Source organism: Bos mutus, chromosome 12 (genome assembly GCF_027580195.1).
Source record: "Bos mutus isolate GX-2022 chromosome 12, NWIPB_WYAK_1.1, whole genome shotgun sequence".
NCBI lineage: Eukaryota > Metazoa > Chordata > Mammalia > Artiodactyla > Bovidae > Bos > Bos mutus.
Window position 1 is genome coordinate 52,128,555 of NC_091628.1, and position 24,954 is coordinate 52,153,508.

Consider the following 24,954-nt stretch of genomic DNA (forward strand, 5'->3'; position numbering starts at 1 on the left):
GAGGTGTTTCAGCAGTGAAATATTTCTTCTGAAATTCACCCAGGAACAGCAATCTGAATGGAAAAGACAGCTCTGCTCTCACCCTCTAGACTGAGAAAGTCTAAGTACCAAGTATGTCTGTTTTGACCACAGCAGTATCTTTGCCTATTAGCTTTATCTACAGACATCAAAGACCTACAAAGGATTTTTACAAAGAGGAAAGGTTTTGTTTTACTTACGCTGCTCTATATGAATAAATTACTATAGTGAAAAATCTTATTTCCATACTAAATTCAGTTACATACTAATATCAATGAGCAGACTATTTGAGTAACACATCAAACTAGTCTTAGTGACTTAAGGCACTAGCTTTTTATTTCTTTCCTATGACCCCAGATTTTATGTCAAAATATTAAGATTCACACTACACACACACACACACACACACACACACAGCAAAAAATCATTAAGCAATTACAGAGAAATTTAAACTTCTCTTAACACCTCTTTTAGGGATGAGTATATACTTTAGTAGAAACAACATCCTGATTTAAGAAGCATTTTATACAGAAAGAACCTTCTACTTTCTAAATAGATGGGAATACAGCTTCCCATATTAAAACTTACTCCTTAGTATGGAAAGCATCTTACATTTTAACAACAATAGCTAATCTTACCATCTGCCAGCTTTGTTATTTGTTCACTTAGCTTTCATATTCAACTTATAAATTATCTCCATTTTGTAAATGAGAAAACAGAGGCACAGAGATACCAGGTAATTTGGCCAGAGTCATACAACTGAAAAGCTACAGAGCTGGCATTAGTACCCTGGCAATGCAGTTCCAGAGCCCAGTGTTACAATTTATGCTCACTGCTAGTTAAAATGATTGCTGTTGTTTGTTGTTTAGTCACTAAGCTGTATCCAACTCTTTTGCAATATGATGGGCTGTAGCTCAGGCTCCTCTGTCCTCCCAGGCAAGAATACTGGAGTGGGTTGCCAATTCCTTCTCCAGGGGATCTTCCCAACCCAGGGATTGAACCCATGTCTCCTGTGTCGCAGGTGGAGCCTTTTCCTGTGAGTCACTATGGAAGCCTTGGTGTTAAAAGCTAGAATGATTACTAAGCTACAAAGGCTCTGGCAGTCACTTAAACCAGTCTCAGATTATTTAATTATGTTTATAAAAAGTTGATCTCACTTTAGGTTATTTTCATTTGTATCTCAATATCCCTGTATAATGGAAATGTTTAAAGACTGATGGATATGCAATAAATATATTACTAATATATATGTAGTAAGTATACTATAACTGCTAAAGTTATTTTGTAAAATGTCCGATGTACGTGAAATGAAGTCTTCTATTTTTCAAAACATAATGAAGAACAGTTCTACTCTCTCAGAACATTACTTTATGATGATATCATCCTTGAATAAGAAATAAGAAAGCAGGTTTTATAAGACCAATTCCTATGTTTCACATTTCCTTTTAATTCTCTTCTTTTATGTGTATTCATTTAGCACCTAGGTATTTCACACAGCAAGTTCAACACTTGCAAGACTGTTAAACCTTCAGCTTTGATTTTACTTCAAAAATAAACACACATAAAAGCTCTTTACAACAAAAGAAATATAGTACACTTTAAATTTCTGATTGCAAAGGTAAATCAGAATAAATCACAAATTTAAGCCAACTTGCCATCTTCATGCCGGAGGTACTGGTTTCCGCCTCTGTCTCTAGCTAAGGACCATGCCTCTCCTTCATCACTCTCACAGAACTCTACCATGCTGTTCTTATCCAGCTGCACCCATGTACCTTCAGAATTGGTTACCTAGTACATAACAAAAAGCATGATTGATTGGCTTGATTCTTTCAGAGCACTCAGGCTGAAAACCAGCAAAAAGTTTGAGCAATTATTCCAGTAACTCTCTAACATCAAGTTAGTTTCTGAAATTAAGACCACAGCCTGAGGTAAGACAGAAATCAATCAACAGTCTCGTAAAATAATGCTCACTGACGACTTTAGTAAAAACAGTATGTTTTTAAGGCACAGGATAATTCATACATAAATTTAAATGGTACCCCAAAACACGTGGCTCTTCGTTTGGCACGTAAACTGTCCTAACACAGCACACTTTCTATCACTTAGGTTGACGGTGCCTACAGTGCAACTTGAAGGTGACCCTGACACTGAGAAATAGCATGACACACTACATCATCAGCTGAGGCAAATGCCAGAGTGGACTAAAGAGGAATGTTATTTGCTCAGGACTTCAGTGAGACACACGAATGGGAACAAAGAAATGAAACCGTTTAAACACATCTCCATGCTGAGTCATAGCAAATATTTTAAAGTGCTGTTCATCCATGACAGTATAGTACACATCTGTAATAACGGAAAGATACGTGCAAATACCGAACACTTATAAACAGTACAAATCATTTTGCTACATTGCTTTCACAAGAATAATTATGAGAATAAAATTATTTTTAAAAAGCACAGAAAAATTGCATTAGTATTTTCAACACAAGTAAAGATAAAGAACATTAACATTTAAAAACCTGGGATGGAAATGGCAACCTCTGGAAGAAAGAGATGCTTTGGTTGTATTATATTAAGAATGAATGTCTTAGAAGTCATGAAGCTACAAGAATCCATACCTCTCCCACTGCTTTGACTTTGTTTCCCAGAACTAACATTCCAATTGGGATACCTCTAAGGTTAGGGCAGCTTCTGATGTTGTGACCGGAAGGTCCCGTCTTCACTACCTTGTACATGCCTGGCCCTCCTCGCAAGAACGGCATATCTTGTTCTTGCATTGCGGCTTCCTGTGGGCAGCAGGAGTTTATGTCTTTGAAAAAGTCATCAGTATTAGTTTTAGGTTCCTGAAAATTTGAATAGGAAAAAGAAAGTAAACAAAATACAATCTATTATCACTTTCAACATACTGTTCTTAATAGCTTTTAAAGCAAGTTCATAATACACCAACTAAGAAAAAGAACACATATACAGAAATAACTGAAGTGTTTGTTAACACTATGTTAAAGAATCTTTCCGTTATTCAATTCTGAATAATGTTTAAAATAGAGCTGGAGACGAAAATTATAGCAGGAGAGCAGCCGAACTTTAGCTCCTGTCCTCTAATTTGAGGAACATGGTAGTACTTGATTTTACGTCTATCAGTGAAATATTTAACAATAGGAGAAATGAAAATAATTTACTATATGAACCACAACTGAAGAATTCTGAATCATTATTATTGCACTGCTGCCTGTTGGTATAGGTTAAAAAGTCTAAATCTTCATTTTTTTCCATTTTTGTTTGTAATAACTATTAACAAATAGGAAAACAGGTATAAAAATTCTGGAGACTTATCTATAAACAGAGATAACAATGATGAAACGTGCAAGAAATATGACTACTCCATTTTAACTAGTTATGAATAAGTGTACTTATAAGAGTTTAATAACTCACCTTTTCTTAATATAGCACAAATAAAAGTCTCGTTGATTTGCTAGACTATTATTAGACAGTGATATATTAATGCTATTAACAGAAAAAGATGATCATGGTTTAATAGAGAGGAGAGATTAACATTGAAAAAGCAGTTTATATAATGTATTTGGATATCAGAATCACTTCTTAAATGAATGAAAAGAACATGCCTTAAACTATTTGTTGAATCTGAATGCCATGATGAAATCACTTTCTATATAAATGCAATAAAGAGAAATAACAACCTTCCCATATTTTCTCTTTTTCCCAACTAGATGTAAACAAAAGTTCCACACTGGAAGTTTTTTCATTGTTATTATTACTTCTTTAAAACACATCTAAACTGCACTTTAAAACATTTTTTTCTATTTATTTCTGTGGCCGCACCAGGTCTCAGCTGGGGCACATGGATCTTTCAGCTGTGGTATGTGGGATCTAGTTCCCCGCCCAGGGATGGAACCCAGGCCCCCTGTACTGGGAGCGAGGAGTCTTAGCCAGTGGACCACCAGGGAAGTCCCGAAACTGCACTTAAACACAATGATACAGGCTCTACAAATGGCTTTATTCAAATACAGTGAAAAATGATCATCATGGAACACTTATGCAAACACTGGGTTAAAATTAAATTGATATTTAGTTATGTTATAAATAGGGTAAAATTTAAAAATCTAATATATTATGCAAGATAAAATATGACTGAATAGCTCTATCTCTAAGAGAAGTATCATTCTAAAAGATATGTATAGATGTCCATTATGTAGTAGAAATTAAAAATAAAATCATAAGGTTAAAAAATATAGATTCAAAAATTCTCTGTACCTGTGACTTCAATATAGGATTGGTCTGGAAATTTTTAAATCCATTATTAACCTTCACATAATATCTTGCAAATCTCACTGTGGTGATGAACAATCATCAATTTTCACTTACACAAATACAAGGAATGGACAACATTTACTTACATTTTCTACAATTTTGTATCATATTAATCTAACACTCAGTTATTCATTGACAATTTCATGAAAATGAGAATTTTAACTATTTGAAAAATTTTAAATCTAAAATAAAATATGCATTTATATACCTATTTTTGCATATTTGTAAAAATTTATACATGTGCACACCTATAAGAATATAAAGACAGTATTCAAAATAAAATCGAGAGTAAGGTTTAAACTTTAATTGGGCTATTTTATTCACCAGGTTTTCAGTAAACATTTAAAATGTCTAGAAATAAATAATTTTAGCAAATACATCATTTAGTTGTAGCAAACACAACTATTTCATAGTTTTTTTTAAGAGTAAAATTAGTCATACGTACAACTGATGTTTTAAAAATTACATGGTATGATGTAAAAACTAAGCCAATAGTAATAGATTTAGTGAAAAAACATCTTCACTGGTCTTTATGATACATCTTGAGCATTTAATTAAGTTTTGACAACATTTCTCATTTGACCACTCAGGGTAACAGTGAGAGAAAAGTCTTGGCAAAAACTAATAATAACAGCAAGTTCTTTACTGAACTGACAACATATGAAGACTGTATTAAAATATTTAATATTTTATTGATTAAAGAAATATATACATTAATAAATGTACAGCGAAGTTTATCCTTTTTTAAAAATACTGCACAGTATAAAAAGAACTGATAGACCTAAAATCACAGAACTATGTCTGTTATTCTCAAGCAATTCTAAAATTCACGTTTTATTTAATACAGAAATTTAAGACCTGGGCACCATCATATGAAACTGATGAACTGCAATGTTATTTTTTGCTCCTTGCAATTCCATCCCATTCTTATATGAATATTCAAAACAGCACTGAGCAAGGCTAGGGAAAAAACAGAACAGCTGTGGGGTTGAAATTCTCCCACTTAATAAGCGAGGTCTGAAAAAGCCAGACTTGTATATAATTGCTGGAGAAGCTAGTCATAAAATTAAATATAGCAAATCTGAAGTCAAGTAAAAGTTGAATAATGCAGTCTTTGGCAGAAATAGAGGGAAAGGGTTTATGGGCAAACTCAATTGCAGTACTTTGTATGTAAATTGTTTTCAGCAAAAAAAAAAAAAAATATTAATCTTAAGCACAGGCTTCAAAGATATAATGTAAAATTTGTTATACATGCTGAAATACCTGCACAATGTATGATTGTTCCTTACAGTTAACTCACCTGGGGGAAAAAAGCTTTGGAAGTCCATGCAAATACGTCCAAATCCCTGACTCCTGGGCTAGCATTAAAGATATTCTGAGTGACAAAGTTTAGGAAAGAAAAATATCAACGAAGAAAGGGAACAGGAGATGATCTGCAGAAGACGCGTTCACAGGAGTAACAACGTTCTGTACGCCAGCACCAGCACCAGAGTATTATTTCACTACAGGGAAACTGAAGCCACCTGAGTAAACCACACAGCAAAGAAATTCTCATATGTAAGTTTTTGTCAAAAGCTCTCCATGGATATAGTGTGTCATGCCATTTGCTACAATTAAGAGTTAGACATTGATTTCAAGCTTCAGACAGTGCAAGAAGGACAACTTAAAACTCCTTTAAATGACTGACGTATTGACGTATCTGTTCCAGTAAAGCCAGATTTGTTTTATGATAAAAAAAAAAAAACAGTCTGCTGTTTATAAAGACAAGGTGAAGAATGCAGATTGTATAGATAGTGTAACTAGTACTACGAATAATAAGCGCATGTAATTAGTATATGTGAACTTGTTATTGCTTTTTTAAGTACAAAAAAAAAATCAGAAAGTAAAAAAAGTCTAATTCATTTTTTCACTTTTGCTCTCTTCTATAAGTGGGGGAAAAAAATCACTTGGAAATGTTACTGAAAGCTGTCAGCAAATTTGGTAAGAAAAACAGAGAAAAAAACAATCTGAATTTTTATCAAAAGGTAGACCTAGTTTTCTCCATCTCAAAAGTTTAGGAAATGCACAGAACATTTAGAATCTCTACATACAGTCTAAAAATATTCTGTTAAGGAACAACCAATTCACAGCAACATGGTCCCAGAAAAATCAACATTTTCACAAAATGTTTTCATGACAATTAAAATGATATACATCTACATAGATATATCATTCTATTAAATATATTTACTTGATCTGAACTGAAAATCTTTTCAGAAACTAGCAATTACACAATTTTACTGCTTATATAAATACAAAAAAGAGGACATTAAAAATGTCAATGAAAGTTGTGAACAACAAAATTCCCAACCAACTATAAGCCATTTTACATAATGGGAATTTATTTCATATTCTCCAGTTTTGTGTCTTCCTCATGTATATACGTATATGGACAGATATAGATACATATCCATATACATACACCTATGCTAGCACAGACATATGAGACATATAAAAGCCAGGGAAAAAGTGCTTCTATTAATGTGTCTACAGATAAACGCAAAACAAAAACCAAAAACCAAAGCTCCCTCCACATTTAAAAATAGATAGCAGACAGGGTACTTTCTCTTTAGGTGAAGTGGATACATGTTGCAAAGCGTTCTGAAATGCCATTTTGGGGGTGAAAAAGTGTCCTTATTGGTTCATCCATGTATATAAGAATTTGCGGAGTATTTGCTCAAAGGTTTTTCTCCTTTTCAGAGAATAGTGGTACAGACTTTTGGATTAAAACAATGTCAATGTTTTTTAGCATATTCTATTTTTTAGCATAATTTTTTTCTACTATTAAAAGCAATGTGAAAAACATTGTAAGAAGTAATGCAGATTGAGTTAGGAATAAAGAAGCAATGTGGTGACTGACAATTTCAAAAATTTTATATTTATTTCAGTGTTTAAACTCAGTGAGTCTGACAGCATGAGTTAATATGCCCTCATGCTAACTTGAAATAGCTTGAGATACCTTAAAGTGATGTAACTGCTAACCATGGTAACAAATTGCCAATACAATTTGTACATGTTAATTATATGTGGATTCAAATTTGACACTTCTTTTGCTTTGTTCTACATTTGTAGAAAATTCTTAGTGTATACTGGTTTATTGTAAGGCTATTTTTAAAACGTGGTATCTTAACAATACTGCATTTATCAAGTATCAAAAAAGCACCAAACAGAAAACTGAAGTTTAAAAATAAAATATACTGCATAGTTTCTTTTGAAAACACAGGGAAACTTAATCTAAAGATATAAACATGCATGAAAATATTAATTTCCTCAAAGTCTCAATTTCTCACCATTAAAACATATAAATTAGTTTTCATATTGTATAATTTTATAGACTAATGAGTACCATTACATATGTATGTATATACATATATATACATACACAAATACACACATATCTACAATAATCTAAGTCATCTTATCCTCAAAGACTATTCTGAAGGCAAAAAAGTTCTGCCAAATAAAATTAGAAAACTAAAGTATGCTAAAAATCTAACTAAATTGATGAGCACCAAATTGCAGCTTTAAGACAATAAGCTTCAAGGCACAGAAGAGACAAAATCAAAGAATAATTTTTATGGTGAAATACATGACCAAACATTCCCAATGCTTGAGCACAGAGTTAGGAATTACCATTTTTAAAATGAAAAAGATAAGTATCTCAGGAGAATTAAATACAACATATAGTGTATGTTGTGACAGTGTTATTTTAAAGGCCTCAATTCCATTCTGTTTAGGAAACTTAAATGTCAAGCTTAAGAATGAAATGAAGCTTTTGACACCCATCTAAGGACAACATATTTATTAACGGTGTATTAAGTAAATATTTAGTATTTACTAAGACTGAAAAACAGGTCTATGCATACACATACACACAAATTTGCTAAGAAAACAAAACTAATAAATCTGAGGTATATTAAAGCTGTGACTACCATGCATCATTAGGTATCCCAAAAGATTTAAATTGGACATAAAAGGCATGAAATATATGCTAATTTTACCAAGTACTCTGAGTAATGTTATATGAGAGAATATCAAATGATATTTTTCCTTCTCTCCTCCAAATCTTCAGAGTCCCCAAATTTAGAAAAATCAACCAACTTTCTATATGTGAACATCAATCAGCCTAAGTAGGTAGAAAGTGGTTTGTATAATTGCATGGAGACTCAAGTTGCTTCTATAAGAATTTGAATAATATTAGCATTGTAAATATATCTGTGAATATTTCTAATGAGGTATCATCTACTTTCCTTGATATAAACTTTGTCACTCAACCTCACAATGTTAAAAGACCTCATTTATGACAAAGTAGACAATGAAGCATGCCTATAAATTTCAAATCTCTAGTATCTATTTTTGTAATAGAAGTAAACTTGCTTTCCAAAAAATTTAGGCTCTATCACAGGCACTCAAATGTTTCCCACATCATGTGCATAAATTATTTTTTCTCTCTTTTTAAACTTATTATTTTCCCTGGTGTATGAAACATTCTACTAGCTTAATGTGCAATTTCCAAATCTTAAGAATTTTAATTTAAAATCAGCTTTCCCCAGGTATCCTTGAACATACATCACAGTATTCATTCTCATTTAACTATTAGGGTTATGAGCATTCGTATTTATTTAATTGTGGAATTCTAGCCAAAATAATATGATTTTTACAGCTATATTTACTTTATCCTCTTATAACTGTATTTGCCCTTATGTCTTCACTAGATGAAGGTAGACTAAACACACAAGCATGGGCTTTGGAATTATATGGACTGGAGTTTAGAACTAGCTCCACTACTTACTACTTATGATCTTGGGAGAATAGTTCTCTTCTCTCATTGGAAAAATGAGAATAATACAAACTTAACATCAAATGGATATACTGAAAATTAAATGAGAGAATAAAGGTAAGCAGCATAAGACAGTCAGAAATTATTTTAAGCAGTATGATCATACCAAATGTTAAGAATTAAAATTTAGCATTCAACAAATATTGAAAGTCTGCCACAAACTAAATGAAATATTTAACACTTTGGAAGAAACAAACAGGAGTAACAGGGGATCTTAAGTGAGTCCTAACCCTTAAGGAGATTAGAAACAGAAATAAGAGGTATATAAATACAACTGGGCTAAAGAGAAGGAAAATAAACTAGGCATTATGAGTAGCTGGAGAAAGATGTAAGCCTTTTCTGCTTTTACAAAGTGCTACCTGAGCAGGAAGGGAGAAAGTTAATTTCCCCAGTATGTAGAATCTTTCTGTCCTCAATTCATGCTTCACCCTTATTAACTATTAGTTACCAAACGTAGCATGACTTCGTAACTTTGGACATTTGATTCTCTAATGTGAAATTCCTTAACTCTTTTACGGCAATTTTTCTTTGAAACCTCCTCAAATGTCACCTCCTAAGTGAAGCCACTCTGTAACTCATCATCATGCAACTTAACTTTGTGAATACTGTACATTTATCACATTACACAGCGAGCACTCTAAGGACAAGAATTGCACTCTTAATTATTTTGTATCCCCTCCCCTCTGCCTCTTCACCCAACACCTTTTTCCCAGCTTAGTGTCTGGTACATAGTAGGGACTCATATGCTGAATGAACAATTAGTGAAGTGATAACTAACTACATGGATGAACAATGTCAACAGAAATTTTTGAGCCTGGCCAATTAGGAAAGTATTAGAAAAGTTGTGGGGGGGGAAAGGAAGCAAAAGCATTTTAGACAAATGAAATAACATAAACAGAGACTAAAATGTAACGTTAAACAGTGTATTCTAAAAGGGGCAATAAGTCTAACAGACCATGAGTACCTCACAAGGAAGTATCTGTGTTCTTCATAGTTATCCTGATTCTTTCCACTGATTTAAAAGTCGTTTTAGAAAGAACACTCATAATATGAATGTCTAATGCTATTTAATCTCTAAACAAGAGCATTACTAAAGTCATATTTGAACCAAATTAGGGTGTCATTATTTTTTAGTAAATTAATGACATTTAAGGGCTTCCCTGGTGACTCAGACAGTACACAATCTGTCTGCAATGAAGGAGAACAAGGTTTGATCCCTGGGTTGGGAAGATCCCCTGGAGAAGGGAAAGGCACCCTACTCCAGTACTCTTGCCTGGAGAACCCCATGGTCAGAGGAGCCTGGCAGACTACAGTCCATGGGGTCACAAAGAGTCAGACAGGGCTGAGAGACTAACACTTTTACTTTCAATGACATCTAAATAGAACTACTGCCAGTCAGGCCAAAATGTGGCTAAAGAACATATCTACAATGAAAACCAGTGTTCTGCAATATGAGTACAGAAACAGGACACGGTAACAAAAATCACTTTAAAGTTTATTCTAAATATGGCTATTTATGGTAATCTTTTTAAAAAACAGATCATCAAATATTCAGTGTTCAGTTTCCAATCCCTACCCCTATTCTCCCCATCAGTTTGCTTGAGTCAGGCTCCAAATATGGTACATCCATTCATGTGAACACAAAATTCTTTTAACTAGACAAAGTTGAACACGGTAACGTAAAGATTGCTCAAGGAAACTTTTTGGTACTTTTGCATCTTTTTAAGTGAGTGGCATCAGTCCTTGATAATCTCTAATTTTATTTCAAACCTGCCAGCTTTCTGTTTAACTGAATAGTTTTTACAATGGTTAGCCATAACTGACAGCTGATTCATTCACCAACGAAGTATAAAAAGGCAAAGTAGGTGGCAAGTTATTTCTCCCGTAGTAAAAGAAGTAAGAGATGCAAAGGAAGCAGCAGCAAAGTACATTTCTTTAGCTGTATTAGTTCCCTGAGGGGATGAGATGGAATCATATGCTCTGTCCTGCAGAGTAAGGTACTCATGAAAAGCTTACTGACTGTCGAAGAGGCCTGTCCTGGTCCTGAAAATCAAAACCCTGGGAAATCAGCCTGTTCCTGCCTATGCCAGGCTCTGACTCCAGTTTTATCTAACATCCACACTGAAACAACTTTACACCAGTTCTGTCTGAAGCCCCATGCCAGTTGTCACACATATCCTCTGTCCTCTTTGGTCACAAACATGCAATGCAAATCCTTATTTAGGTCATCTACCTGTCCTCTTATTTTTATACCAGAACTATGTTAGGCATCTTCCTGATCCAACAGCTAATTATTCCCATTTGTCCCATAACTTTATACTGTACCTAATGGGACCCTTTCTCTGATGGTAAACAAACTCACTTTCAAACCTCGCAGGTCACAGTGTTGCCAGCACCTGTATATGTGGATGTGGCCACATTAACGATCCATTTCATTCAATAAAATGCTCTAAGTATGAAATCAATTTCAAATATGCTACATTATCACACAAATTGCCTGTCTCCTTCCAGCTCTTTTAGTGCAGTGCGTTCACTATACTGTTGCATTTTATTAAGTCCTCCAAGTCCCTTGGACCCTCCACTAATCCTTTCACATTTCTAACTTAAGCTGCAACCCACAGCTGGTGCTCTCAATCGCTCTTTCATCAGCACCTGAAATTTCCTTTTGTCCCTATTTCAGCAGCCCAGGAAGTTCTGGCCAGCACTGTCTGCTTTCCTGGCTCTTTTCATTCTGGAGACTCAGGGCCATGGGGGAAGAAGGGTGTCTCCAGGATGCATCTATCCAGTGGTCTCACTGGGTCCTTCCTGGCGCAACAATCCCCAAACAAGTAGTTTTCTTTGTCAGATCGTGCTGTTTCTCCCAAATATTACTACAAATTCTTATGGCTTTTCTAAACTCTCTAACATAACTCAGTTGTTTTAGTCTCAGCTAATGGCTTTTCTCTCTTCTCTGGAAATGATGGTTTCTTTCACCTCTTCCCTTTCTCCCTCATTCCTAAAAACTTACCTACTGCCACACACACCATCTCCCCATTCACAGAAACAATTCACCAGTGTGCCCTCAATTCCATTTTCTCTTCTTTTTTCAGCCTTCAGATTCCTTTTCTGTATCTTTGATGCCCACCTTTTCTACCGGCATCTTTTAATTTATAAGGATCTCAAGTCACTATCATCCTTAAAAATTAAGGAACCAGAAAAATCTCAGCCTTCTCAGTGATACCAGATACTCTGAGTTACATCAAAAGAGAATTCATGTCATGTTTCAACATAAAGACAAACTAGAAAATACCAAAAGCTACTTCCTTTGGCTTTCTGTCTCCAATAAAGTCAGTGATAACCTCTTCATTCACACAGCAGTGGAAAGCCATCGAGTATTTGTATGGCTCACTCCATTTACCTCCTCTCTCTCTGACCTCACAACTGTCTGCTAAAACCCATCTCTTGGCTAAAGTTTCAAAGCATCAAGTAACAGAACATGAGGATTCCAAAACGAAGCCACGGGATTCAGAATACTTCCTGCTCATCCTTGCTACTTTTGTTTATTCTCTTGTCTTGTCTGTATGAATATCCTCCTCCTCCAAAAGTACCTCCTCAAATGAGCCACAAAGGAATTAGGAAAAAACATTTTGAAGCAGAGGATGTCGTAAAGATAATATAATCTAACATAATGCCCTATTAGGGTCTTAAAATACACAAAACCCTATATTGGTCAAAATTTAAAATACAAACTGCTAACAAAATAAACACAATGGCTACTGTAATTACTGCTTTAAAATATCATCTTCATTATCCTGAAGAATATTTGGTTACTATAATGAGAGATGGATTAAAAGCATTCAAGGGAAAGTTTCTAGCCCCAGATTAAAAAAAAACAAAAAAAGCAGTAGACCAAAACTCTCTAGACTTTCTTTATCATGCATCTATTAGTTAAAAATATATAGACAGCTTCTTTCCCCATTGTACTATATAAAACAAATACAAAAGAACAGAAAAAAGAATGTTTAATAAATCCAAACACAAGTTCTATTATGTTCTTTTCAAAAGCATCATTTTATATAACCACTCTTTTGGAGAACATTACTCTGGACTATCAAGGAGAAAAACAAACAACATAGGGACTGATTTGACAGAGCGAGCTTTATGCACTGATTCTTTTTAAAGAAATTCTTAGTTTAAAATACTAAGGTTATTTTTAAAATAAAAATTTATCTGTAGTATATATTAGCAGTGTCATGTCATTAATGTCATTCTTCAACATAAAGTCAAACTAGAAAATACTAAGAGCTACTTCCTTTAGCTTTCTATCTCCAGTAAAGTCATATATTTGGTTGAGATGAAAAGGAAAACAAAAAAATCACACATTTCTGCTCAAGTTATAAAGAGAGCCATGGGTTCCTATCAGAGTTAGTGACTTTTGAGCACTGGCTATATGTACTCCACTGCATCTCTCAAAGAGGCTAATAGAACTCTCACACACTCTGAGATTCAACTTGAGCACTATGGTGCTGCAAGTTTAAAAATCCACCTTGTTTTAATGAGGTAGTATCATACACCAAGAAAGAAAAGATTCAAACTTAAGACAACACACAAAATTACAAAACGCCACCAAAAAAAAAAAAAATCGTACGTGTTTTTGAAATGAATAGTAATACTGAATTCTTAAATTTTAGTGTTGAGTTCATTCCAAACAGTAGTGTGAATAAGGAAGGAAAAAAAATGTCAACTACTCTCATTAGCCACTCTCATTCCCTGTCTCCCTGGAAAGAAATCAGTAGGCCTAGTTTTAATTTACTGCTTCCTCCTGTAATGGACTATATAGTATTAAAGGCCTTAGCCTTGCCAAACTTCACCTTTATTACACAGAAGCTCTCAGAATTCAAGCACTTGAAGTTATTTAGTTGTGGTTTACCTCAGAACTGAGAAGCCTTAATTAAAGAAAGCCCTGTAATGAGGACAGGGTACCCCTATAATCCTCTTTAAAACCACCTTTTACTTACGTCAACAGGGACCAGAAGACTTTTCCCAAGATGCTGATTAAAAGAGAGGCACCAGGCTTCGGTATAACCGTTCATGTTAGGAACATACTTCTTTATCGTCTCATCATTGAGCCTCAGCCACACACCATCATCATTGTGGATCTATGGGATACAAGCAACAGAAACAAGCCATGCCCGCCTGTCATTCCGAGGAAGGTAGCAAAGTTCTGAAAGGCTCAAAGCAGGCAAATAATGGTGGACATGGAGATTAAGAACCTAGTTTTTGCATAGGTATGGGAGAACCTTTTAGGAAAACAACCAGCAAGCCAAGCAATACAATAATCCACATGGTGAGATCGTAAAACACATTGTCACTTAGAAGTAAAAGCACAAAGAAGTCACACTTTGAGATAAACACTTCAATAATAAAAGCAGAGGTTTCCCAAAAGAATACAAGCCTTTCTTCCCCTCAATTTAGATTTTAATAATCAGAAGTTACGTAATTGTATTATTAGAAAAATGTCCTGTCCAAAGTTAAGTGATACAATAAACACATACAAAAGCAAACAACATTTTAAAAGTTCAAGAAAAACCACTCATTTTCACTGAATTCTCATACTGGCTCTGACTAGTATGTTAATTTTTATGCTAAAAATATAATTTTAGTTATTTATTGATAAAGAAAAATAAATGCAATATTTGAAACTCAATGAATAAATTTTTAAATTCTGTGAAACAATTTTCCAAATACTACCCAAACTGCTTAAAACATATTCTAACAAAAAATTTAGTAACCTTATATCATGCAAACAGTGCAAAAATTTTTCATCCAAAATTTATTACCAAGTGTTTCTTTACAAATTACCTCATCAATGAAAGTGATGGTTCCATTGACCTTCACTATGCCTATCTGCTCACTCTGAAGAGAAGGGTGGCTACGGATACGCAGCCCTGCACTGTCCTTGGCCACAAATTTTCGAACCTGAGAAAGGCAAAGACAGACAGATGAAACAGGGAAATCATGGAAGAGAGACCTTATAAGTGGTAAGAGATAAACAGACTTGAAAGTATAATTCTGAGAAAGCTTCCAAAATTATTTGTAGCTGGTCTTCCTGTGCAAATAACAATGGCTTATTTTTAACAATAAAGAGAACATTTTTAAGTATAAAACTGTAAATCACTGAAAAAATAGAAAATTATTTATATATTAATAAGTTAATTTCTAAACTTTGAAGACATGATAAAAAAAGGAAAAAAAAGAGCCTTTTTTTTCCTTTTAGGAAGGTATGATATAAATTCTATTACCCATGTTTCTTTTTTTTTTTAATAAGTAAGTAGTTTACTAAAATTCCTATAGCACTTACTCTTTAGATGTTAGGAAATGAATTTAACAGCACAGGATACTTTAATCTTGAGAACTTTACACACTTTAATGTCAACAGACGTTTTGTTAATTGTAAACTTTCAATAACAGGAAGTATACAGAGTCTATAAATTACTATAGCATTATACCAAGAAACCAAAAAGTACAGTTTTATACTTGAATTACCATGAACTAGTCTTCAAGTTTATTTAGGAATACTTAGAATTCAAATACTGAAATAAGGAAAGTATTAGACATTGGATGGCCACCTTGAAGGATCAGTGAAGAAAATTAATAAATTTCAGACTGATTCCTGTTCTGATTTCATTCTCCCCTAACCTTATTTGGTTGAGGCTCAGTCTTTGGTTTGACCAGCTGAGTTCCTGGTGGTATCATTCCTTTTGGTGGGTCTTTTACTTTGACTTCTAGGCCAGCATCTGTAAGAAAAGGAAGGGAACTGTAACATTTGAGAATATAAGGGAGGGAAGACCCTTAAACCTAACTTCATATACATTCACAGGCTGTTTTAGACAATTAAAAGAAATATCTGAATTCTGTCCTTCAAGGTAATTAATATTTAACAGCTAAGAAATAGACGAGTACTTGGAAAAATGACTGTGAGATTCCAAAGGGGAGTCTCAGGGATTCAGGAAAAGAGGAGGGGCTATAGACTGACTATATTAAATAATAATGAAAATTTTAAAATAACAAAAAAAGAAACCCTTGTGTGATTGAACATTATCTCATAACATCTGATCAGAGCACTACTTGTCATCTATAACAATTATCTCATGAGTAACAGGCAGCAAAGCTTGGTGTTTACAAGCTGGGACTCTCATGTTAGACTTGATTGTTCCTAATTCTGTCATTAACTGTTTGACTCTTTAAGAACAGCACCTAGTTCACTGAGCTGCTGTGAGAATGAAATGATTTTAAAAATACATATAGAATATATAAGATTGTATAAAAATTTTTGATGTATATTAAATACTCAATAAATGTTAGCTATTAGCATCATCATTATCCTAATGAAAATTGTCCTTGCCTACAGTCAAGCAAGGTCCTAGCCTACTATCAGTTTGGTCACCTCTGGTGAAAGCTGAGTTAAGAAGTTAGGGAAGAAAATGAATGGTTCTAAGTGACTATGAATCTTTTTCTTCAATGTCATTCCAGAAAATATGTATGAATATAAGTGGATTTTTCTTATTTATGTTAGTTTTCTTTACCCACTATAAGCAAAGATTGGCAACCCATTCCAGTGTTCTTGCCTGGAGAATCCCAGGGATGGGGGAGCCTGGTGGGCTGCCGTCTATGGGGTTGCACAGAGTCGGACACGACTGAAGCGACTTAGCAGCAGCACCAGCAGCAGCAGCAAAGATAAAACCTTTCTTGACTGTCTCTACTTTTGAACTTCTGTAATTTGTATCCCTTGCATGTCACTTCTTATATTTTACTTCCTGTGATTTTGTTTGCCCCATTTATCTTGCAATCATCAGTAAGCTGTTCACTTGACAGGAACTGTCTTATCTAGAACAATGTTTCACTTAGAACCAACAGAAGTCTGCTGAACTAAAAATAAAAGAGTACAGCAAAAGGCTGCAGCTAAAGGTGTCTAGGATGGTACAGATGAATCTGATATATCTAATCCTATGGTTGTTCTTTAGTTGCTAAGTTGGGTCTGACTCTTTTGTGACCCCATGGGCAGCAGAATGCCAGGTGTCTCTGTCCATGGGATTTCTCAGGCAAGAATACTGAAGTGGGTTGCCACTTCCTTCTCCAGGGGATCTTCCCAACCCAGGGATCAAACCCATGTCTCCTGCACTGGCAGGTGGATTCTTTACCACTTTGTCACCTGGGAAGCCCCAATCCTACAGTTACACTACATTTAATGCATATTCTATATGTCTACAGTTACATCAAGGTAAAGCATCTCTTTATCTTCACTGTAAAAACAAACTAAAGTTTCCCAAAGGGTATTGTGGCGGAATGTTGGAACAGTATTACTTTTATCTCTACCCCCCTCTATCTCTTCTCTACATGAAAAGGTTTCATGATAAGTATTAAACGAATTGAGAGGATTTTTAATTTCAGAATGTCTTAAAATTCCAAATATGATAATATGAATTGGATGAATATCTAAGATGAGACTACAATATATGGGGCATTCTAAATCTACCTGATCACAGGAACCCATTTGCTTGAGGAGCATTAGAAAATATAAGTGCTATAAGGAATCCATATTGATAAACTTTTTAGAGCTTTCTTGTCCAATTGCTGTCCAAGTATATGGATAATTAAAAAATAAAGAGTAGAGAAAGATTAATCCCCAAAGGAAAGGTAAGATATTTTTCAAAGTTAGTAGAAGGTAAAGAAACTCATTCTTTCAACAAGTATTTCCTGAGCACTCATTGTGTGCCAGGCACTGAACCACACTGGGAGATCCAAAGATGAAAGAGGCTGCTCACAGCCAGGAGAGGAAGACGCACCATGACGGGGAGACGAGGCACGCATGTGGTTACAGGGCAGCACGGAGGAGATGGAACTGACTAGGCACACTAGGGAACGCAGGAAAGGAGTCATGAGGGCTACAATGACTCATAAATTACTGTAAAATGTTAAGACCTTGTAAATGCACAAGTTAAGTACTCATTATAAAGGAGGACATGACGCTCCCTACAAGTTAGGAAGTCTGTCCACGTCTGTGATACATGGACAAGGGCAAGCTAGAACAGAAAGAGGATTTTGATTCTAGTTCTTTACACTAAGTAACTCACAACTTTAGAAAAATACCTATTTCAATGCCATCGATGGTAACATGAATAGTGTAGAGCCCAATAGCCCCTGGAGTCCAGTTGGCACAGTAAGTGCCATCATTATTGACACGAATCAGCATATTCTCACTGGGTCTGAAAGGAAATAAGATGAACACTGGAATATTTACTTTGGTTAAACAGCTGACATCATCATGAGCATGTATCAGCAAATATTAAATTTCTGATTATATGATCACAATGACTAGCAATCTTACTGCCCTGTCATGGTGTTTTCCTACTCTCCATGATTAAATTCACTCTTTCCTCCTCACCACAAACCTCCAGCACCCCTCTTTCTGACTCTCAGCTGATTGCGACCTCATAAGTTTCTTCTGATGAAAAACATAAGCAATCAGATACAACCTTAAGGTTGCAATTAGATTCAATCTACTTTGCTCTACCTCCTGTTACAATGGCAGGAATGCCCTGGGTCCTGTCCAGTGCCAGCCCCTCCATCTGTGCTCTGGATCTCATTCACTCAACACTTCAGTGATACAATTCTCTTGCTCTCTTTTGTTCATCATTAACTTCTCCCACTTTACTGGATCATTTGTTTCATTTCTATAAAAACTTCAAAACGTCCCATCTTAAACACCTCCTGTTGATACCATACCTTTCCCTATAATACAGTCTCATAGCTCTTTCCCCATTTACAGCAAAACTTACCTGAACAATTGTCAACAACCACTCTCCATGTCATTTCCCATTCTCTTCCAACGCTTATCCTAACTATGCTTTTGCTCCCAATACTTCTTTGCAATTGATTATGTCACAGTCACCAATGTCCACCATGTCCCCAAATTCAGTGGCTGTTTCTTTATCTTCAGCAATCCTCAGTGGAATTCGATAATAACTTACAACTCCTCCTTTTTTGAAAAACCTTTTTGCTTCTGCAACATTCTTCTGATTGTTCTTGTATCTCACTGGCCACTCTTTCTAGGTGTTTTGTTGGCTCTCTCTTTTCTGACTACCTAGGATTGCCCCAGGATTTAGGCCTAGGTCTCCTGTTTTCTTTCAGTGTCATCTCTGCAGTTGATCATTCATCATTCATCAATTTTAAATACTGTATCTATAAAGATGATCAAAAATTTATTTCTGTTCTGAATTTCAAACTGGTATTTCCCATTGCCCTGGGAATAGCCCCTGATGAGCAAATAAAACAGTCGGCCAAAAAAACATGCTTCAATTTGGAGTTAACAGAATTACTCAGAGCTCAAAATCAGAGTTCTCATAACTAAGTTCAATAACAAGTGCAACATATATTAAAATCACTCTGCCACTCCTTTAGGTGACGGACAGAAGGAAATAAAAATAGAAAAAACAAGCCAATTTATATACTTTTAGATACGAGTTATTTCTGTATTACCTTAGTATTATGTAACATATTGGCAGTATTTATAGTTCAATATAAATACATGCTTCCTGCAAATCTACACATTATAAAACCTGTCGTAAGTCTCTACTGGGAATTTTAAAATGCTATAAAATATTTCCTTAATAGACAAGAAAGTTGGAACTCATGGTCATCTTAGTTGTAAGCAGCTGACATGTCTTGGCTAAGCTTTGAGGAAATGATCCTTACCTCTTAGGAGTTGGTGATGCAAAACGCAGTTCTTCAAACGAGTAATTTTCATAAACCTTTAAGAAAGAGACCATCAAGAATCACAAAATCATTAGAAACATTCTTAACTAATGCAGTGACAGAACACTCAATAAATGGTACTGAGACAACTGGTTATCCATACAGGAGAAAAAGAAAAAAACTCAATTACCTACATCACACCACCTACAAAAGTAAATTCTAGGTGTGTTAAAGATGTACATGTAACAAACAAAACATCAACAAATTCAGAAGAAAAAAAGGACAATATGTTTTGAGCATATTAAAATTTTAAATTTCTCCAAAACAAGGACACCATAAAGAAATGGCAAAGATCAGCCTTCACCTGAAAGGGATTTGTAATTCATTTAACCAAAATGGGATACAAAGCCATAATACATAGAGAACATAGAGAACAAATTAATACTAAAGAGAGAAACAACACAAGAGAAAGGTAAGTAAGACAAATCACTGAAGAGGAAATCTGAAAGGCCAATAAACACTTAAAAAGTTACTCAACTGAACCAGAAATCAAGGAAATGAAAATGAAAACAAGATAACCATATCACAGTCATCAAATTGTGTTGGTGAGAACCAAATGCAGGTGAGAACATGAAGCACCTAACATTCTGACACACAAATCAGGGGCCTATAAATTTTACAAGTACGTTCTACAATCCAGCAATTCTACTTCTAGATATGTATCTTAGAGAAACTCTTGTTCATGTACAAAAGGGAGTATACATAGTTATCTGTAAATGTTTGATATAAGAAAATCTCCTTTCCTGAAACAAGAATTAATATCTCTAAGAGACAGTTTGGGAATGGCATTCTGTAACTTCCCTATCCTGGGCCTCTCAGAACATTCCTAAAATACTGAATTCAGTCCTGGTAACTCGACTTTCAAAAGAAATTATACAAACTTAAGTATGCTATCAGGAAACTAAAAGAATGCCTAGAGAGGTAAGGAGGCAAGAAGTTAAATTCTTTAAAGAAAAGTTGAATGAGAATGTTTAGCTTTAATTCTTTAATAGTCAAAACTAAAACAAACAAAAAAAAACAGTCAAAACTATTAAATTTTTAGTCCCTTTATTTATTCAACCTCAATCATCTCAACTTCTACTTTTAGTCACTCGCACTGAAAGTCACGGACCTGTGACACTACCTGCTCAGTTTTCTGCCTCTGTAACTCCTAACTGTTTCTATTCTTAAGACTTCTAGTCCTTCTCCCCTCCCCAGAGTTCTCTCCCTGAATCCACTTTTATTTTCCTTCCAAATGAGCTGGATTCCACTGACCTTTCTTTAACCACCAGATGCCCAACTTCCTTTTCAGTCATTGTTTGCTTGTTGAATTATCTGGGACAACATCCATGCCGCATCAATCTAGATGATTATGATCATTTTTTTTCATGTTCATAAGACTCATACTGCATTGCTAATACAGGATCTTCAGTTTCAACTGATTCTCCAAGGAGGGCTGATAAATCTTTTCTGATTACTTTTTCCTCATTCTGTACAATGACTATTTCATTTTTTCCCCTTTGGTTCAAAATCTTGATCCTAAGATTCATCACTCCCATCTCCAATCTAAGACATATAATTGCTATCATAAATAGTCCCTTGGCCACACAACCTATAAACTTATTAGCAATTTATTTTATTTTCCCTCTCCTGGTACAGTGAAAGAGGTAATAGTTCTCTTATTTACAGCCAATCCCTTTTTATCTCTCGGAGTATCTTCATTGTCCCTTCTCAAATGTCTCCTCATCAGTACTAAAAGATGTCTTTCTATATTCAATCTCAAGACTCTAAAGCCTTATCTCAATTCTATTTCCTCTGTCTCTTTTTATAACCAAACATCTTGAAAGACTAATGTACACTCATTTTATCTTTAGCTATTATCACCTCTTTTTAAAATTTTTATAAATTTTATTTATTTTTTAATTGAAGGATAATTGCTTTACAGAATTTTGTTGTTTTCTGGTAAATCCCAACATGAATCAGCGATAGGTATACATACGTCCCCTCCCTCTTCAACATCCCTCCCATCTCCCTTCCCATCTCACCCCTCTAGACTGATACTATTTTCACCTTCTCTTCACTGCAATTTAATTAACCAACTATGTCTCTAAAGCTGCTCCTGTCAAGATCGCTGCTAGATCCTTTTCAAAAAACTTCACTTCTGCAGTAAAACAACATTAAAGCTCCTTAATATGCTTTCTGTGACTTACAAGCCATGGCATAAGGCAGCTGGGGAAGTAGTTAGGAGATAAAATCTGGAACCGACTCCCTGGCATTTGGGTGCCCTTTGACAACTTACTCAATCTCTCTATGCTTCGGTTTCCACATATGTAAAATGGGAATAAAAACCAGTGATGTATAGGGTTGTTATGAGAATTAAATGAGTCACCATATGCACCGTAGTGGTAAAAGGGCCAAAGGTAAAAATCGGTGTCCTAGTTTATACTAGCCCTCTGGCTGGTATTCTTGCCAACATTTTTGTTTCCCTTCTCCATTTTTTTTTTAAAATCTAGTAAATCAACATTTCTCAAAGTGCAGCTTTTGAATATAAATCATTCTGCATATTTGTTTTATATATATAAATTCTGGAACCTCTTTTTAGACCTACTGAATCTAAATCTTTGGATGACAGGAAAATCTCCTTTTTAAGTAAGTGCTCCTGGTGATTCTGATGTGGACAAAAGTTTGAGCATCATCATTACTGACATTCCTCAGGACCCTGTCCTGGAAGGTCTCTCTTCTCATCATGTTAGATAGACATCTCCTACTTCCATAATTTATGAATAATCCAAGTACTGATGATTCTCCAATTCTTTTCATGAGGTAAGACTGTGATCACATCAGGTTTGTAGTTTCAGCTTCTTTTTATCTATCTTCAGATGGATATTTCAGAGGTATCTAAAACCACATCCAATGCTGAATCTGTTATCCTCCTCAACCCAAAACTGCCCCTTCAATATTATCACTCTTACTACTCAAGCTCAAAACGTTTTATTTCCTTCCTCTTTCTCTTTTCAGCATCCCCATTAGCCACCAAGTCTTACATATCCTAAAAATCTCCTGAATCTATATTGACTGACAACTCACTAGTCCAAGGGATGAGCATATCTCACCAGATTAAGTCAGCAGTCTCCTAAACAGACTTAAACCAAACCATGTCTCTTGATTACCCACCCAATTACTTTCTCCATATTCCACCATAATCTTTATAAAACCAAAAATTATGTCATTCCTCCAAATGAGAGCCTACAATGGCTCACACTGCTCTCTGAAAATAGCACAATTCCTAACTTTGATTTCAAATAATGACCATCTTGATAATTTAGATTAACACTGCCTCTAAAGATTAACTAAAAAAAACAAGACAAAAATTTTAAAAAATCTGTCTAAAAGCCTCAAGCCCAAAGAGGGAAGAAACCCAAAGAGATAAGCCTAACATTTGGAAGAACCCAAAGCTGAAGGGGGCCTCAATAATAAGCTCAGAGTCTTGAAGGGGTATGTCCGAGGAATAATGGTGATTTGAAAATACACAAGCATTTTCACAGGAACTGAAATGTTTGCTACATAAATGAATGGTAAAAAATAAACTTTTTCTGGGAAGTAAAATAAATTACCTTCATTATTGTTATGGCAATATATCGAGCCTCCTTCACTATCATGGGTTCATACGAAACATCCAGCTTTGGGGAAGTAAAATAAATTACCTTCATCATTGTTATGGCAATATATCGAGCCTCCTTCACTATCATGGGTTCATACGAAACATCCAGCTTTGGGGAGGCTAGTCCGCCAAAGGTCATGTCGGTATTAGAAGATGCAGGTGGTACTGCAGGACTACCAGGAATCCTCTGAGGCTTCTTTACTTGCTCTTGTTGCAGAGATGTTTTTTTCTGAGAAACAGGAACGGCTTTCACTTCCACCTAACCAAGATATTATAAAATCCAAATGACATTATTATATAACTGTCCATGACACATCAGAAGAAAGCAATTTACAACTTTAAACTGGCAATTCTTTAAGTTTTATGTTACCACTTGTCCCCCTAGGGCATTCCTTAAAGACTATTTAACAGTGCCAAATGATTATGAAGAATGCATCTCAACAGGGATCCTGGACACAGTGCAAAAGAGAGGCTTTGTTTTGGGGAATAAATAATCACAAATATCAAAACAAAATAAAAACATGTGCCACCATTAATAACATTTAGGAAAGGATAGTAAAATGTATCTACATTCTTACTGGCATTACTTTCCAGTAATCTTCACATATTTTAAAGCACTAAACTCAACTTTAGCTATATATACTGTTCTGCAAAGAAAAAGAACTCTACTGACAGATGTCTTACAACTCAACAGATAATAAAGCAAATTTTATACCTAAAACTTAAACATGTTTATTTACTTTGCAGAAAGAGTACTATTAGGTGGTTCTGTCACCAACATGAACTATGAGGGCCAAACAATCTAATTAATCTTTCCAACTCAGTTTCTTCAGCGATAAAATGGGGTGTCTTTTATCTGCTTTACTATAGAGATGCAAAGAACAGATTTCCTAAGGCGTGTTAAAACAATGAAAGCACAAACTACCTCATAAACAATACTCAGAAGTACCTTCCAAGAATTATAACAAAATATTACATTGTTGTTTGCTATGCACTGGCAAAAAACACTTGGTCCCTCAGTCAGTCAGTCAGTTCAGTCGCTCGGTTGTGTCCGACTCTTTGCGACCCCATGAATCGCAGCACGCCAGGCCTCCCTGTCCATCACCAACTCCCAGAGATCACTCAGATTCACGTCTATCGAGTCAGTGATGCCATCCAGCCATCTCATCCTCTGTCGTCCCCTTCTCCTCCTGCCCCCAATCCCTCCCAGCATCAGAGTCTTTTCCAATGAGTCAACTCTTCGCATGAGGTGGCCAAAGTACTGGAGTTTCAGCTTTAGCATCATTCCTTCCAA

General features: G+C 35.1%; 1 protein-coding gene across 11 annotated transcripts in view; it reads right to left on the minus strand.

Moving 5' to 3' along the window:
- Positions 1–24,954, minus strand: part of MYCBP2 (MYC binding protein 2) — a 270,299-nt gene that overhangs the window by 63,798 nt on the left and 181,547 nt on the right. For all 11 annotated transcript variants that reach the window (XR_011466330.1, XM_070380616.1, XM_005891177.3 and 8 more), the window contains 8 exons: positions 23,704–23,919; positions 19,961–20,016; positions 18,356–18,471; positions 15,905–16,002; positions 15,068–15,184; positions 14,224–14,364; positions 2,637–2,861; positions 1,674–1,806 (listed from right to left, as the gene is read on the minus strand). Coding sequence is in view for 10 of the 11 variants with exons in the window: in XM_070380616.1 (XP_070236717.1) it covers positions 1,674–1,806; positions 2,637–2,861; positions 14,224–14,364; positions 15,068–15,184; positions 15,905–16,002; positions 18,356–18,471; positions 19,961–20,016; positions 23,704–23,919 (1,102 nt within the window). In the remaining variant the exon portion in view is untranslated. The remainder of the gene's footprint in view (positions 1–1,673; positions 1,807–2,636; positions 2,862–14,223; positions 14,365–15,067; positions 15,185–15,904; positions 16,003–18,355; positions 18,472–19,960; positions 20,017–23,703; positions 23,920–24,954) is intronic.